Below are 17913 nucleotides of genomic sequence, written 5' to 3' on the forward strand. Positions count from 1 at the left end.
CGCTCGCCGACGCCGCCGCTGGCCAGCGGCATGGACGAGACACGGACTACGCGCGCTTGTCCGTACTAGGCAACAGTTTGGCAGGCTTCATCGGTACATGGCGTCTTGTACCCGACACGCGTGTCAACCACCAAGGAGTACCCGCCCCGCTCACCCTAGGAGGTACCTTCATCACTGCCGTCGGCCTGGCCGTGGTTCGCGGTCACGATGCTCAAGCGGCGGCGACGGGTACGGAACGTAAAACACGGACATGCCGTACACAAGCGAGCGCACGGCAGGCAGGCGCCGACTTGATCGGATGCAGCTGCTCCCGACCGATGGAGGATGCCCGAGGGTCCACGGCGCATCTCATCGTCGATGGCCCCCGATTGGATCTGCCGAACCGGGAGGATTCTGGTGCTGGGGTTCTAGCGTCTTTCCAAAAAAAAAAAAATGAAGGGTGCCGATGGCGACGGGTGCGGGCTAGTCCAGCGCCTCTGTCTCGCATGCTCGCACCGTGGGTGCATTTTCCGCAGCGCTCGCTCGCCCGCACACAGCGCTCTCTTCATGCTTGCGTACAGGCAACTCGACAGCTCAAGCGGCATCCGCCAGGCGACCAACCAAACGCGCCCGGGTCGCGGCGCCCAACGCGCAGAGCGTACGTGTGCCTGAACGCGCGCGACGTGGATGCGTTCATCCGCATCGGCAGCCGCATCCAACGCCGGCCGGCTGCTGGCCGCTGACCTCGGGTCATTTCGGTCGGTACCCTGCCACGGCAACGGTGCACCGGCTCGCCCGTCATGACCAAGTCCGTCGCTGGGCGGGCCATGACACGTCCGCACGCTCTCGCGCGCCGCACCAGTCATGCCGACGGCCGAACCCCCAGCTGCGAGCCGGCGTCGACTCGCTGGCCGCTTCATCGGTTCCCGCGAGCACCACGGCCAATCGAGCATTGCTCTCCGCCGTCGGCACTCGCGAAGCATCCAGCCAGCCGACGACGGCCATGGCCCGCGCGTCCGCCACGACGGCGACCTATCATCTGCCGAGGGACGGGTTGCCTGAACGAGGAGAGGTGCGCGAGGCTGTCGGGGAGCAGCGGTCGAGCCGGCCGGAAGGCGTTGGCGCGCCGGGGGGAGGGGGAGGGGGAGGGGGAGGGGGCGAGCTCGGAACCGGAACGGGGCCCGCCCGGTCGCCTTGGGCCTCGCGGCAGGAAAGCGGCGTGCACGGTCCGGGTGCGGTGCGGCGGCGTGCCTGACATGTGACGTGCACGGCGGCGGCAAACCGTCGACAACGGATCCGTCGCTCGCCGCCCTGGCCTGAGCGGCCCCCTTCCTTCACCCTTCCTTCCCCTGCAAGCATCCATCCATGCATGAATGCATCATGACGATTGTGGCGCTGGTTGGCGTCGCGCCACCGACGACCCGGCCCTGCCCCGGGTCTCCGCACCGTCCACATGCAGCACGGCGGGCGGCAGGAGCACTGTACTGCACTTGCGCAGGTACGTACCGAGCCCGGCGTTTCCCACCCCACTCCACCGCCAGAGCAGCGAGGAGGGACCCGGATGCGAAGCCGGGCCAGCGCTGGGGAATGATGGCCACGGTCGACGGGGACTCGGTCCATCATCGTCATGATTGTCATGATGCCGCTTCGCTCTCACGCTTTCGTCCGGACCCAACCTGCGCATACTGCCTTGGCCAGACGCATCGGCCTAGACGGAGGCTGAATCGACGAGGCCGACAGGCGCCTTCCTTTGCGCGGGGCCGCTGCGTTCGGCAACTTCCGAGCCTCGTGCCTCTCGTTCATTACCCGCACCACTCCGCGTAGGTATCCGTGCAGGTAGGGGAGGGAGGGGAGGGGAGGGGAGGGGAGGTATGTTGGACGCCCACCGTTGCAGGCAGGTACAGCGGCTCCTCGGGGCCCAACTAGAGTACAGCACATCCGAGCATGGAGTTGGTGCAGTGCGCCGTCCGACTCCCGCAGCGCGTTAGGCCGTGCTTGCAGCCGTCCATGTGCCGTTGCACTCGCGAAGCCGCAGCAACCGTCCCGCCACAGCGCATTTGGCTGCTGTAAATGTACCGTCTCCTGGCACCGGCGGCGCCAGCCCGCGGCATCGAACCCATCCCCCCTCGAACCGAATCAACCAAGCAAGCAAGGCGGCGACGACCAAATGCAGCGACGATGAATGCAAATATCGCCCGCCACCCACCGCCCTCTTCCTGCTTCGTGCCCCCTGCCTTGCATCCTGCGTCCGCCGCCGCCCTGCGCCGATGCCGTCGGCCACAGTGCGCTGGGAGGACACGGCCGGTCGGCTGTCGGCCAGAGTGCTGCACGAGACGAACGACCTCACTGCCACGGCGCCGCGAGACCACGCCACGAGGAACGCGCGAGCGTTGCCCCTGGTGTCCAATCAGACATGTGCCGCTGTATGCCATGCTCGGTGGTGTGACTGCCGGCCGCGTACTCCCAACGTCATGGTGCCGGTATCAATACTGCGTGCGTGGTGCGCTCTGCTGTGAGGAGTGGTCGGGAAATTCCTGGGGACGATACTGTGCCGCTGCCACCGTGTGCTGTGCACCGATGGTACAAGTACTCGCTGCGTGTCATTGTACTTGCATGCACGGAGCACTTATTACCTACGACGCAAGTACAAGTTAGTACGTGTACATGTACTTATGGAGTGCCGCCGGCCAACCCACCTCCACCAGGGTGGCGGCTTCGAGAACATGAGTGTGCTGTGTGGCATCATTGGCATGTCACGCATCCAGCGCCCAGCACCACCTAGGTCGGGGCATCCTTGCCCGCGCTGCGCCCTGCGAAACTCTGTCCCTTCCATCCGTCACGGGCTGCCCGTTCCCGTCATGCCACCCAGCCACGCACTCACGTCAAAAGCGGGCTCCCCGCGCTCTCCCCCATCCGCTGCACACCACCTTCTGTCCCCGCTGCTCCGCTCCCTCTCTCGCGCTGCCTTTGCCCTCCGCGTCCATGGCCGTGGTGAACTGCGTGCGAGCCAAGGGCGCTCCGCGTGAAATCCTAGTGTGCGTTCGCCCTGCTTCGTGCGCTCGCCCTGCCGAAGGTTCAGGGCGTAGCGTGAATAGCAGCCTGCAGCGCTACCACACCAGGACACTATTTGTAGGTGCCTACTACCTCTAGTACCTAGTAGGTAGCACTGTAGGTACTGATGGTGCTAACCACCGCCGCACTGCTTCGTGGGTACCTATAAAATAGCACCTAAGAACATGTATATACGAGTAGGTATTAATAGATTGATACTCCGCAGTGCTTACCACTGCCGCACTGCTTCGTGGGTGCCTATAAAATAGCACCTAAGAACATGTATATACGAGTAGGTACAGTAGGTCGTAGGTTGGTACCGATAGTGCTAACCACTGCCGCACTGCTTCTTGGCTACCTATGAAATAGCACCTAAGAAAAATGTATACTTATACGAGTAGAAAGTCGTAGGTACTCCGGGTTGATGGTGCTAACCACTGCCACACTGCTTCGTGGGTACCTATAAAATAGCACCAAAGAACATGTATATACGAGAAGGTATTATTAATAGTAGATATTGATATTCCGTAGTGCTAACCACCGCCGCACTGCATCGTGGGTACCTACAAAATAGCACCCAAGAACATGTATATACGAGTAGGTAGGTCGTAGGTAGGTACTGATAGTGCTAACCACTGCCTCACTGCTTCGTGGGTACCTATAAAATAGCATAACATGTATAGACTGTACGAGTAGGTAGGTCGTGTACTACTCCGTAAACCTTGGAGCGCGTGCCGTACATGTGCCGTGCCTCTGCCCCAGGCACTTGCATACTTGCACAAGTACTTGCAGAACATGTACCTACCTAGACGCTTTTACAGGGAACTGGTAGAGTACCTACTAGGTACCTGTATGGAGTACAAGCAGGTATATACTAACAGTGGTAGTGCTCTGTACTCCGTACTGTGCTCGTACTTGACGTCGCGACGGTGCGGTACATGTGCCTACAAAGACTCGTGTTCTAGGTCCACTGTTTTCATCGCCTGTAATATTACCCCGTAACCTTGTATATTATCCCGAGATCCTGCCTCTACGGGACGGGATCATACGAATGGGGCAACTCCGCCACCCGAATCCCAGGCACTTCGCAGCCAACTCCCCACCATACTTACAGGCGCCTTCTGGAGTGACGTGACCATCTCTCCGCAGCTTGCTGCATAAATAATCGACCTGGACCTCTCTTTGCTTCTCAAAACATATCGTACCCTACTCGAGCAAACCGAAAACGCAACATCTCTTCATTCGGCCACCCATGAGGATCATATCCCTTCTTGCTGCCGTCGCCATGGCCTTGGTCAACCCCGTTTCCGGCCTGCCTGGTGGAGCGGCAACACCAAAGTGTCCGGCCCCCGCCCACCACCAGCCCGTCACGCACATCGTCATGTTTCAGTTCAAGAATGGCACGCGAGATGTTGCCAATACGGTGCGTCCCCTGCCGCTGCCTTGGACCTTGGCGCCTCGTGGCCATCGGATATCACGGCCCGGTCGTGCTGACGAGACGAGGCGAGCAGTTGGCTTCCAAGTTCTTCGCCCTCAAGGACACCTGTATCCTGCCCACCGGAGAGCCGTATATCGAGGCCTTGACCGGCGGCAAGGACAACTCCAATGAGAATATTCAGGTGAGATGCCTGTCCCTCGGTCATCGGCCGGAGCCACGCAGCTCTGCTCGCACGTGTATGCCCATGCTTGCCCGCACATACATCTAACCTTGGCGCAACACGCAGGGTGGCGTTGGGAATACCGACAACATCACCGACGTCTTCGTCGCCAAGTTTCGATCCGTCGAGGATCGGGACTATTATGTCGACAAAGACCCGGTCCACGAGGTCTTCAAGAATTATGTTGGCACCCTGATCAACAACGGGACGCTGGTCGGGAAGAAGGTTCAGGTCGTCGACTACACGCCAGGCGTCTTTTGACGACGGGCACGCTTTTGAAACGCAACCCACCGCCCTGGTCTGCTCTCCATCATGCCCGGCCCGAGCATCATGCGTGTGTGCCGTTTCATTTTTCGGGTACCTTGCATCGACCGACCAAGGATCCCGTCGAGCCCTCGGTTTTGTTGTCACGGGAAAGGGTGCGACGAGGCCGAGAGCAAATGATAGTTTGTTCCACTTTCTTGATTTCGTCACCGTGATTTTCGTCGGCTGCAAAATGCATACCGTTTGACATGGGAGCACTGCGTCCATTTTTTTTGGTACATCAAAACACCGACCCGACAGGACCCTTGCCGACGGACGCGCGCCGTCCATCCCCTTTCTCTCGCGCCCCTTCACTTTGATGGAACGAGTGACTTTTCCGCTCGTGCTCTCGCGTGGCCGGCGTGCGCCTCGAGGCATCGGGCCATGATGTGGGTGACGGGCCAAACGGCAGCCCTGTCCATCATCGAGGCCGTGATGCTCAGGATCTGCGTCGCGTAGCCGCCGTGGTCGTCGGCCGACCGCATCGGGTCCCCCTGCCGGGTGCCGTCCGACGCCGTGTCCATGCGTAGCTTCATCTCGGCCGACGCTACAATTTCGCCAATCTTGTCCAGCAGCTTCACGTCCTCGTCCTCGAGCGGCGTCGCGCCCGGCACCTGCGCGAGATCCGTCGTGTCTTGCCCCAGAATTCCCAGCTGCCGCCCGAGCCGGTCCTGGAGCGTCGCCATCCACTCGGCGAGCACCTGGGCGCAGTCAAAGGCGCACAGCGCCGACTGCAGAGGCAGCTCCCTGCTGGTGAAGTCGGCAAACGTCACGCCGAGCTTGTCCGACATGGCGAGGGAGTCGGCCGCGTAGAAGGCGGCCTTGCGGAGGTGCTGCTCCCGCCGCGACGGCGCCTTGTCCGACGGCCCGCCCGAGGACCCGTCGAGGGACGCCGAGCTCTGCATCTCGGGCGCGTCGATGAAGACGAAATCCTCGGCCGACATGTCCGAGAAATCAAGGCCGCTCATCTCCGGGCTGGCCTGCCGGACGAGCTCGCCGCCGCGCGACAGCTCCTCGACGACGCCGTCCCAATCTTGCTGCCAGAACCTCTCCTTGGACCGCGACAGGTTGACGAAGAGGCGAACGTAGGCGAGGTCGAGCAGCGGAACGGCGTCGGCCGAGATGGGGCCGAGCCCGTAGGGGTTGGGACGCTCGACACTGTGCCGAGCGTCGCTCGCCCAGGCCACCTGCCACGCCTTCAGCGCCGGCTCGATGTGCCTCTGCATCTTCTCCGTCTCGTCGTCGGTCCATATCTTGTCGTGGTGCCGCTGCCGCGTTTCCCAGATGTAGTTGTGCAGCGCGTAGATGAGGATGAGACAGCCCAACGTGCTCGGCTTGAGATCCGTCAGCGGTGCCGGGTCCGCGTCGCCGCCGCCGCCGGCGGATCCCACGACGGCCGGCCGGTTGTGCTTCTGAGCGAGCCGCTTCTGCTGCCGCTCGTTGGTCCGCAGCAGCTCTCCCAGGGCGTCGTAAAAGGTCATCTGGTTGTGGGCGGCGGCTTGGGGCCCGCCTCCGGCGAAGAAGGCGACGCTCGACTCGGCCGCGAAGAACTCCTCGTCGCACGGCAGATGGAGGAATATCTCCGAATTGGTCAAGGCCGGCGCGTGGTTGTACGCGGCCACCAGGAGGCTGGACAGGACGAAGACGGCGAAGAGGGTTCGCTTCCGCTCCTCGGCCTCCTTCCAACGAAGCCATTCCCGGTGCCGGTCCTCCTGGTCCGCCTCGGCCGCCCAGGCGGCGTCGTCCGTCATGGGCACATCCTGCTTCGCCGACGCGTCGACGGCCGCCGGTCGCAGCAGCCCGGCGGCGCCCGCGAGACCGACGAGGGCGGCGCAGTGCGTCGACGCGGCGTCGCCGGCGGCCCTGTCGGCGCAGTTGTGGCCGTACACGACGTTCAGGAGCATGGCCTGAACGAGCCGGAGGGGGGCGCCGGCCGACGATTCGGCCGACGACGGGCGCGCGTCGAGGTGGAGGTGGATCACGCTCCGCGCCATGTCGAACAGCTCCCGGGATCGGGCGTGCTCACGCTCGTAGAGCGCGCCGATGGCGGCCATGGAGAGGACGAGACACTCGCTGCCGTCTACGGCGTCGGCGGCGGCGGCGTCGGCGGGCCCGCTCGCGGCATGAAAGGACAGCGTGGGAAGGTGCAGGAACGGAAGATGGGGATGGAAATAGGTCAAGTAGGCTCCGACGTGACGCTGCAGGTCCTGGGCGCTGGGCACGTCGGCGTCGGCCTTGGCGTCGGACGGTGACCGGGACGCCATCGACGACGTCGGCGAGCCGAGGGAGCTTTTACGACGACCGGCAGGGGGGAGGCACCGGGAGAGGGCGTTTACGATGGAGGTCCGCGTGGCATCGGAGATGGTCGTCACGGGCGAGGCGCCGTGGGTGCCCCCGCTGAGGGACGACGGAGTCTCGGGGCCGGCGTTGGGGCCGAGCGTCTGCTTCGGGTTCTGCGTGTTCAGCCGGGATACGACCAACGGGCTCAGCGAGCTCAGCGAGGGGGGAGGCGTGGAGAAGTACGGATCATTGGTCTTTTGAGAAGCTGGCTGGGGTGACAGGGGAGCTCCATTGAGCAGGTCAGGGAAGACGGAGCCATTGAGATCCATCGCGAAGGGGTTCGGCATCTGGGGCGGTCCCATGGCCGAGGATTGCCACATGGTGCCGGTGCCGGCGGGCGCGGGTTGGTTGGACCCGTCGAGCATGACGTCGCTTATGCCGCTCTGGCTCGTCGTGCTGATGGCCGAGGGGCTGGAGCCGTCCACGACGTTCTCGTTGCTCGCGTGAAAGGACATTTGGTGCTCGAAGCCCGTGAGCCAGTCGAGGCCGTCGTCGAAGGGGTGGCCGGCGGCCACGTCGCTCATGCCCTGGCCGAACGGCGACGTCTGGTCGAGGGCCATGGACTGGGGGGAGTCGCTGTAGTGCAGGGCGTTGGGGTTGATGGTGGAGCCGCCGAAGAGGAGGCCCTCGAAGTCCAGGTCGGGGACGAAGACGGCCATGTTCGGCGCCGTGCGGAGGCCGCCGTCGAAGTCGTCGGCCGCCATCTGCGCCGTCTCGAGCTTGGGCAGGCCGTGCTGCATGCCGCGCTGGCTCAGGGCGGCCGACATGCCGCCGAAGACGTGGTCCAGGTTGTGGACGGGCAGGCCGGCGAGGCTCGGGTGACGGCCGTGGGAGGCCATGCCGCGGGCGACCGAGGCGTTGGCCGAGGCCATCATCTGCATGGCGGCGCCGTCGACGTGGCTGATGGTGTTGGCCCTCGGCCGCATCGACGCCGCCGCGTTGGCGCCGGGGGCCGTGGTGCCGGCGACGCTGTTCTTGCGAGCCCTGCTCTGGCCCGGCGTCGCGCCGCTGGCCGACTCGCGGCGGTTGCGGGGGCGCGACGACGGCGTCGACGTCTGGTGCAGCTTCTGCTGGTGCCGCAGCAGCAGGTCGCGGCGGGCGAAGCACCTCCCGCACTCGGGGCAGTCAAACGGCTTCTCCTTGGTGTGGGAGCGCTCGTGTCGCTTCAGGTGCTCGAGGCGGGCAAACGATCGCTGGCAGGTGCCGCAGACGTGGGGTCGTGGCTTGTCCGTCTTGGGAGGAGGAAACTGCGCGGGCACCTTTGTGTTTACCGTGATGGTCGACGCTTGGGAGAAAGAGCACGGTCAGCGAGGTGGACGGGAGCTCAAGGGGGGGGAGCTCAAGGGGGGGAGCTCATGGGAGCTCATGGGGGGGAGCACACGGGGGAGTTTGGGGAACGGGGGGGGGGGGGGGGGGGGGGCGAGCATGCAAACGACTCGGCGGTGCGGCAACGGGCACAGACAGACTCACCAGGTTCCTCCGGGCCAACGACGTTCGCGCCAGCCGTCGGGCTCACGGGGGCAGGGTTTGACATGGTGGAGGCGCGCGAGTGCCTAGGGCCGGCGTCATTCAAGACCATGGCAGGGAGCGCCTTCCGCTTCGATCGATCGATCGATCGAGGGTGCTCAAGGTCGTCGGGCCGGCGATGGCAACCAGCAACCAGGACGGGGCGGCAGCGGCAGCAGCAGCGGTGGTGGTGGTGGTGGTGGTGATGATGGTGATGATAGTGGTGGTGGTGGTTTGGCCGCGGGCACAGGCACCGCTTCGCTCACCGAGTTGCGTGCGTGCGAGCGATTATGGCTGCGGCAGGATGGCGGGGAAGCAGCAGCAACTTGTTGGGCCCGGCGGGTGAGAGACGAGAGGGACGAGGAGGGGTCGACGGCCGGGTACGAGGATACCTGGCGTGCTCGGCAGGCGGAGAGCGCACGTCAATCTGGGGCGTGGGAGGCGACAGATGGAAGCATCACCGTGCCATCCGTCGACAGCAACGTCGGACCGGCCAGTCGAGGCAATTGCGGGCTGCTGGTTGGGAGGCAAAAACGGGCGGCGAGAGGCAGGACGACGGGGGAAGAGAGAGGGAGGTTTGGCGGCGTCGGGCGAAGCCAGGACGAGCACGCAGGAAGGCATGGGAGCTTAAGACGGTGCGACAGCACAGTGCGTCACTGGCCCAAACGCAGTGGCGCGCCCGCCAGCCATTGGCCTGGCCGTGGGTGTTGGCGTCCCGCACCACCAGCCAGCCGAGTGCTCGTGCAGGTACAGGTACTTGCCTGTCATGCGCTTGGCTCCGTCAGTCCGGCTTCCAGCAGAGGCAGCGGGACCTGACTTTGGCATCAACGGTGGGAGCCTCGTCGGCCGTGCGGGTGGCCCTCGAGCTCGGCCTCGCCTCTAGTCGCCCGTGTCGGCGCATCGAGCAGCGCCGCACGACCGAGGGCGCAAGGAACCGGCACAAGGCAGGCAAGGCAGGCCGACGAACGAGGTCGCAGCACGCCGAGGCTGGCCTACCGCTGAACTGGCCGCCGTCACCAAGCAGCAGAGGTACCGGCAGCGGCGACAAGTAGCTGTACACGGCAGCGGCGACAAGTGGCTGTACACGGCAGCGGCGACAAGTAGCTGTACACGGCAGCGGCGACAAGTAGCTGTACACGGCACCGCACCAAGTGCTCCGTGAGTTCGTACCGGTTACGCGGCGGCGATGCGTACAATACTTGCAGACCATGCGCTTGGTGGCTCGGCCGGTGATTGGCACGCAAAGGTAGGACTCGGGGTACCTGACGCAACAGCCACCGCCAGGTGCGTTGCGTGGCAGTCAGGCAGGCTGGCTGGCTGGCAGGCAGGTAGACACGGCACTGAATGCTCGGCGCCGTACGGACCAGCAGCGCGGTGTAACCTCGCGTCCTGCGCTCCGTCCGGGGCACCTGTAGCTAGGTGAGGTGACACGGAGCGCCCGCGTACCATGTACACCTACAGTGCGTGGCGCGGAGTACCTCGGGCCCTGCGATGCGGAGAATTGTCCGGCCACGGTACATGCATGCAGACGCTGGACGTGTACGGGGTACATGTAGGGAGTTTCCGCCCTCGTACCTACCACGGAGTCGCATGTGTGGGATAGAAATAGGAAGGACGCAGCGACGGGGGCTGGTAGGCGCGCGGCGAGGCAATGGCGAGGTAATGGTCGAGCGCTGCGCCGTGGCCTTGATGGACGGATGGTCGAGCTCGATCAAGGCAGGCAGGCCATGGCGTCGAGCTCGAATGCTGAGAGGCGAGAATCCAGAACGAGCAGCATCAGCTGACCGCGATTCACCGACGCGCGCACGCTCGATCGGAACGGGGCTGGGAATCGTTCCAGGCACAGGCAGGCATCCAGCGAGGCGGCGGGCGGGCGGCCAGGCAGGCGGCCAGGCGAACAGCCAGCTGGTGCTCGCACTCGCAGCTTACTTACTCGGTAGCACTAGCCTGCCAGCGCCGCCGGCTGCCGTTTCGAATCTCGCCATTGCATTGCCTAGACGGGTTGGCGTCGTCGCAAGCTGCGCCGGAGGAACCCCCAGAGGCGTCCCGGTCCATGGATGGGATGGGAGGCCGGCCTGGGTCCTCGCAGGTACCGTGTCTCTCGGTGCGACCATGGCCCCAGGTGCACGGTACCTACGGCGCAGGCAGGCGTGCCGCGAGTCGACGGGGCCCTCTCGACCGGAGCGAGGTATCCAGTACCTCGGCGTAGGTAATTTTAGCAGCTGCGTGACCCCCGAGGTACCGAAGGGGGCGGACAGGAACGGCGCTCCAGTCGCAGGTGACCTGCGGCGCAAGCCGTTTCCGGGCTCGAAGCAAGGGACTGACAGCAACCGCACACCCACATTCGGCGCATCCACCACTCTCCACGGCGTACGGAGTCGGCCAGGAGCATCATTGGTCCTTGTGCGGTTCAGCTTGGCCAGAAGTCGGACCAGGGCGGCACTGATCCGTCCCGCGCCTCGAGCCACTCGAGACGAAAGGCGGGAAAGGTGCATCGAATCTCCCGCCTCCCCGCCGTTCGATTGGCAAGGAAGGAGAGGGAAAGAAGAAAAGGTCGGGCGACTTTAGGCCCAGGCGCTGCGCCTAGGATGTGCTTGCCACGGGCGGGATGCTCGCCATGGGCGGAATACTCGCACATGCACAGGAGCTCGTCGAGCCCAGCCGGCCGACCTCTGGACCACTGCGCCGGAGGAGTCCACGACCCTCTTCTCTTGGCGGTCGCCGGCGACGAGCGCACAGTGCAAGGGCACAGACCATCCGCGTAGTTGTAACTTGTACTTACTCAAGCAAGTACGTACTCCGTACTTGACGGTATTTTGTGTTGCACACCGACATGTACGGAGTACTGTAGTTGTAGTTGTACTTGCTTGCACACTTGCAATGCAAGGACATGTAACTGTACTCTGTACACTTGCAATAGACGTACATGTACTGTACAGGTACAGTTACGCACACACAAGCTCTTGGGCGCAAACTCAAAAAGTTCGTCATGAGGCTTGCTTGGCCCATCAATCCTTTGACGCGGCCCGTGGCCAGAGTTTCATTCAACTCTGTGGCAACCGTTTGACGAGGAAACAAAGGCAGAGGATGGCACGGGGTAATCGCTCGTTGATGCTGGCCGCTCCCACGTCGGGGTTGCATCGGTGCTCTCCTTCAACCATGAGCGGATGGTGCGTCTCTGCCGTCATTGGACGGGACGGGATGCACATTTTGTCCGAAATGGATCCCCGTGGCGGTTGTGCATCAAGCGGTCGTCGTCCGGGGGGCTGGGGAGCGAGCCGTCTGGCGAGGCGGCATGGGTGCGAAGCGCACGGAGTACGGAGCATGGAGTACCAGGTCAAGTATTGATGCTGCGTCGTGTTGGTGGTTGCCATTTCGCACGCGTACCGCGTCAAGTACGGAGCGCAGCAAACCGCTTTCGAGCCGAGCAGATGCACTCTGTAATATTACTGCAAGTAAGTACTTGCACGTAGCTGTGCAGCATCCCAGCCTCGACAGGATAGTAATGATAATAGAAGTGCATGGACGAGTGCAGAGCTAGGGCTCAACATTCGTGGCTGGGCCGGATGAGTCATGGTCAATGACGGCGGGCCGCCTCTTGCCGAGCCGTGGCGTGTTGGGTTGCACTTTCTACGGAGTGCGTGCAGTGGGTACCAGGAACTGATCCATGCAAGTACAAGACGCCTACGGAGTACAGGCACCCCATGCTCACACACGTGCTCTATTATTACTCCGTGTTACTCCGTACACTTTGCTGTATTACTGTACTTGCAGCACTTGTGCATCGACGTCTATTTGTGCGTGTACTGTACGGAGAACTTGCATCACTTTCTCCGTGCGAGGTCCTGCCTGCCATAAGCGCCTACGACCTTGCCGTGCACTTGAAAGAAAGGCCCTGCCATGCTACCCAGGAGCCGTGGAAGGGGCTTGGTTTTTCTTGAGCAAGTACAAGTACCTGCGCAGTAGCCACGACGATTCCGCGCTGCTCTGCCAATGCGCATACCCTGCTTCTCCTCGCGGTGCAACCTCGGTGGTCGCTCAAGGCTTGTACGGCACACCGACATTCCCAGGTTATCATTGGCCATTGGCACAGGAGGAAGGTTCAAGGGGAACTGGCAAGCACTGCGAGTGCTGCATGTACATAATACTCGGTACTCCGTACGGAGTACACGTTGTGCAATTGCTCGCTCGACGCCGGGCGGGCAGCGCAGCTGTGGTACGGGTTCATGTACGACGAGTACTTGTACATGCACCTGAAGCGGACAAGTGCATGCACCTGAAGTGGACAAGCAAGTACATGCGCCGTACTCCGTATACCAGACATGCCATACGCATCGGGAGAGCAAGACTCGAAATATCCCGGCGAGTTATAGGTTGGCAAGTACGCTTGTACGCGTGCCAACACCTCAGCATGCTTTCAGGCAACTCCATGTGCGTCTGTGCCCATCAGTTGGTGCCCAGTGCACATGTGCCTACTATACATGTCTTGGGGGTATCTGCACACCGCAGTGCGTACGAGTACATGCACGCGAGTACATGCATACCTAGTGCCTACTTACAAGCACGTACACATGTGCAAGGATTCTAGGTACCTACATGTACTTGCTGCACGGCAAGTAAGTACTCCGTACTCTGTACTCCGTACTGAACTCGTAGCTCCAAGTCCACGAACCAGTGCTGCATGGCACGCACACGTACCGTGGGTAGCAGCAGCAGATCGGCAGCTGACCAGGGCAGTGTCTGCAATGGCATGGACCCTTGCGCCAAGCCCAAGCCTCCACGTCCCCGCTGATTTGATGGAACCCCTGCGTGCCATGGTGCGGTGAGTACTAAAGCAAGTACTTAATTATTACCTAGTATACAGTATCTGGGCGGAAAGTGTGCCATGCCATGAGACTCTTGGACTGCCAGTACTTGCTCGTCCGTCGACGACCTTGAAACGCAGAGCGTGTGGCAGCTTTTCATTCGGATCCCCCAAGTACGTCCCTCACGAGCACGGGGACCGCGTAATTTCTATCCATTGCATTGGCACGCGTGCGCAAGCCTGAATGTGCTCCGTACTGTACGGTAGGTTTTCTTGGCCATGCAAGCACTCGCGGTGTACGGAGTACTTACAGAGAGCACATGGAGGATACCTAGGTACTAAGGGATTCATTCGAGCATGCGCAGGGCACTTGCATGTAGGTACGGATCGGCAACAAAGGCACGGGATCTACTCTACAAGCAGGAGAGCGACAGGAGCACAGCACAACGACGGTGTACAGTGTACGACGTGTTGGAGCATCGACGCTCCATACGGAGGGCATGCACAACTACGTGTGCTTGTGCAAGTACGGATTTACTTGATTACATCTTGCAAAACCTGATAGGTGCATTCAGAGTGCGGAGCCCAAGGAAGCAAGTATAGTACCGTAGGTGTCAGGTACTTTGCACTCGAGGATACACGCCTCATGTCAATGTACTCCGTCGTTGCTCCGCGTCCTGGCAAGTAATGTCGACCAACGCCGGCTTCGACGAGCTTGCGGTGTCTGCTGTTGCGCCGCCGGCCCGGGGCCTCGACGCCCCCCATCTCGGACAGGCGTGCAACGGCAAGCTGTTGGACCTACCCTTTGCGAAATGCCGCCCCGTCTGGTGCTGGTGCGCACGTCTTTCGGACTCTCACCGCCGGAGGCGCCTCGAAATTGTTCACAAACGCCGGCCAGCAGGTGCCCATCTCCACATGGTGCCTGGCACTCCTCTGCCTGTGCCGGTGGTGCACCTGTACTTGGTTGTACTTGCACCGTACCGTGTGCAAGTATCGCGGCGTGCTCGTCGGCGTTTTCTGCTCAAATGAATACGAGCCACGAGCACAATGCACGGCGTGCTTGCCGGTCGGTGTAGCTGTACCTTTGCTCGCGGCAGGGTTCCCCGGGGGAGAGGCATTAATTTCCTAGCACCTCGTTGCTCGGTGCTATGCTGAAAACAGAGGCGGACAGACATCCATCACCTGTGGCTACAGGTACGGCGCGCACCTGGCAAGGTACCAACGTGATGCTTACGGCGCCAGTACGCACGGCACAGGGTTACAGCACAGGCGGGATGTGCAAGTGTGCGCCTACACGCTCGATACACGCAAACGCGCAAGAGCCTGCTCCGTACGGCGTGCTTGCGTGGCGGACGCAAGCATGGACGAAGCAATCGGGACATAATCGGCGTCTTGACCACCGGTATTCCGTACGGCGTGCGACAACTACCACTACCTGCGCATGTACTCCGTACCGGCACTCGTATCGTTGAAGGAACCAGCATGTGCTTCCGCTCACATGGCGGCCTTCCCCTCTTTGGCGGCAAGCTGGCCAGGCGCTTGACAAAGGAGCACATGGCGGTCGGCCAGCGACTGCGTCGACGTCAACGGGCGCGCGGTGGCGTCGTGGGCGCTGGACGGCGCGTGGGGACGGATGATTCGCCAAGATGACGTCTCCTTGCACGCCACATGCCGACGGCAGAACAGGTCTCGCGATGCCGTCTCAGCGCGTGGAATGTGGGCGGGCATGGACATGTGCCTGTGGATGGATGAATGTAGCACGTACGGACCGTTGCGGTGCGATTGTGGTCATGACGCGGAGAGCCATGAAACGATGCTGCAGCGAGGCGCCGTCGTCCTCGGCTCCCCGTTCGCTGATGCAGGCCGTTCGCTGTAGGCCGCACGCTGCAGGCCGCCCACCAATTGCACTAGCGCGGCGGAGAGGGCACCAGCAGATATTTGCATTGATATTATCCAGGTGCCGCTATAAGAAGGACCAAGTAGTTGTACTCGTCGCAAGCAGGCCAAACACTTACATATACGTGGATAAGTACCTAGTAGGTGCTATTAGTCGGTGTCGGGTACGTATTCCCCCAAGTATTATTACTCCGTAGTACCCGTAGTACTCCTACATACCGACAGTTACAGTACTTACAACTCGTTCATGGTCATGCGTATACTCGCAGTGTACTCCGTAATTGTACTTGCACAGTCTTGCAGTGTAGTCCGTAGTTGTACTTGTACTTATACAACGACCTCAGTACGTACTTGTGCTTTGAGCTCCGTACAGATACATGCAGGCACGTTCAACTACTGTACACTCAAGTACAGTACAGTACATGTACAAGGAAGCAAGCAAGTGCAGTAACTAATACCTGCAAGTACGTGTACTTGTATCAAGTAAGCATTACACCACAGTAATACTCGCATGTACATCCATGTGCATGTACTGTTACTGTACAGTACAAGCACAAGCATTACAAGCAAGTACAGCACTTGGGTGAGTGTCGTCGCCCAAGTTTTGCCTCGCTCGCTCGCATTGCTCACCCGCGGTGACAGGGTGAGGCCGGCGGCGCGAGGAGCGCGGCCGTGATCGTCTCGTCCATCACTCCTTGCGATTGCCCTCTGGCCTGCTCGGTAAAAGCCGCAGGGATCCCCGTGATGGCATGACATGGTCCTCCTTCGATGCGCTCACCGCTCAGGTGGGTGGGTGGATGGGGGGGGCCTTTATCGGCACCAACGCCCTGGCCGTCTTCTGGAAGGGCCGACCGCCTCTTGGATGAATGTACAAGTACTTGCTTGCCCGTACCGTCGTGCCAACCGCCCTCGTGCATGAAAAGGGTCAGCTTCCGCACCATGCGCGCTGGGCAAGCGTACGAGTACTCGGACAGATGCGCAGATGCCCGAGTACCTTGGGTAATACCTAGGCACGCTGCCCGTGTAAGTAGTTGTGAGCATGTACTTTGTTGTACACTGCACACGTACTGTACGAGTACGTCCAGTACTTGTTTCCCATCGGCTGCCCGGTAGCTGCTGGCCTACTGCACTACACCTTGTTGCTTGCCCGTCGTCAGTGCTCGGTGCAAGCATGCACTACCAAGTATTACTGCTTCCGCTGCACAGCCCCCCTCCAACCCCATCGTTCCGCCGCCCGCCGTCGACGTTTCATGCTCCGTCAGCCGTTTGACCCGTCGTCGAGTTCCACTTTCGACCGAGGCTTCGAGCATCTCACTTTGACGTCAAGCTTCGTTCGACGTAAAGGCTCCGACGAAAGACCAATGGCAGCACGGCAAGCGCGCCTTCTCGCCCGATTCATCGGCCGTTGGTTGATTGGTCGCCATTTCCTTGACATCCTTTCTGCTGGCCGGCTTGGGCCTCCATGGTGGCCGACTGGACAGAAACACCGTCGCACGCGCCATCATTCTCCCCAGGGCTTCGGGAGGCTGGTCATGCATGGCCGGTGAATGGCGATGCCGTGACCTCGACGTATGTAGGCTCCCGCAACGCCCATGGTGCTGAAGCAGATGGCCGTCCTCCATGCCGCCCCTTCCCTGCATCTAACCCGTGCCCTCCCTTGCTTCCCAAAGGAGTGCCGTATCATCAACCGTTGACCGTGGCTTCCGTGACGTAGGACAAGGTACGAAGCATTCACGCCGTGAATGTAACCACGTGCATGGTCATCAAAGTCGACCCGTCGTCTACCTTTTCGCAGCCGCAGACGTAGTTGTCGGCTCAAGACTGACTTTGAGCATTCTGCAGAGCCCCGCCATCAGCCTTCGTGGCAGGGCCGTCTGGAGAGTGTCTTGATGCGCGTTTCCAACGGATGCCAGATGCGGGAACACATCGACAGCGTACCCTTGGAGCCTCGGGGCCGATGCTAGACTCGTCGGCATCCACCGTGGTTATTTGAAGCAGAGTCTCAGACGCACGAGGCTTGCATTCCAGAGTCGCCCGGGGTGCCCCCTTGAAGAAGCAAACCGTTTGTCAGTCCGTCCATGCTGGGGATGGTTCGGTCTGCCGCTAGCCTGCCGGTCTGCACGAGACTCGAGGTGCTGCTTCGAGCCTTGATTTGTCGTGTCGGCCAAGAACCCTTCGGGGACGCACAGTAGGCCTTTAGAATCCGCCCTGCTTCCACATGCTGCCGAGCTAGCGGCGATGGACAATTGGCAGTCGCCGTGGATCATGGTTTGCGAGCAGAGATGGAAGGATCCCCTCCCTCGGTTCCGGGCCATAGTTTCGCCATGGAAGGGGCGATTCTGTGCCCGCATCGGAGCCGACTCACCGCCCATACGA

General features: G+C 61.6%; 3 protein-coding genes across 3 annotated transcripts; 1 reads left to right on the forward strand and 2 right to left on the reverse strand.

Annotated features, from left to right (window-relative positions):
* Positions 1-4282: 4282 nt before the first annotated feature.
* On the forward strand, positions 4283-4949 carry DCS_03627 (uncharacterized protein; the record flags this gene model as incomplete). Its single annotated transcript, XM_040800944.1, has 3 exons — positions 4283-4453; positions 4542-4649; positions 4755-4949. The coding sequence occupies 3 exons, from the start codon at positions 4283-4285 to the stop codon at positions 4947-4949; spliced, it is 474 nt and encodes a 157-aa protein (XP_040655977.1).
* Positions 4950-5302: 353 nt separating this feature from the next.
* Positions 5303-8865, reverse strand: DCS_03628 (uncharacterized protein; the record flags this gene model as incomplete). The annotated part of the gene is made up of 2 exons (XM_040800945.1): positions 5303-8616; positions 8802-8865. The coding sequence occupies 2 exons, from the start codon at positions 8863-8865 to the stop codon at positions 5303-5305; spliced, it is 3378 nt and encodes a 1125-aa protein (XP_040655978.1).
* Positions 8866-10010: 1145 nt separating this feature from the next.
* On the reverse strand, positions 10011-10892 carry DCS_03629 (uncharacterized protein; the record flags this gene model as incomplete). Its single annotated transcript, XM_040800946.1, has 4 exons — positions 10011-10246; positions 10297-10368; positions 10417-10661; positions 10771-10892. The coding sequence occupies 4 exons, from the start codon at positions 10890-10892 to the stop codon at positions 10011-10013; spliced, it is 675 nt and encodes a 224-aa protein (XP_040655979.1).
* Positions 10893-17913: the final 7021 nt, after the last annotated feature.

The sequence above is a fragment of the Drechmeria coniospora genome, chromosome 02 (assembly GCF_001625195.1).
Source record: "Drechmeria coniospora strain ARSEF 6962 chromosome 02, whole genome shotgun sequence".
Classification (NCBI taxonomy): Eukaryota; Fungi; Ascomycota; class Sordariomycetes; order Hypocreales; family Ophiocordycipitaceae; genus Drechmeria; species Drechmeria coniospora.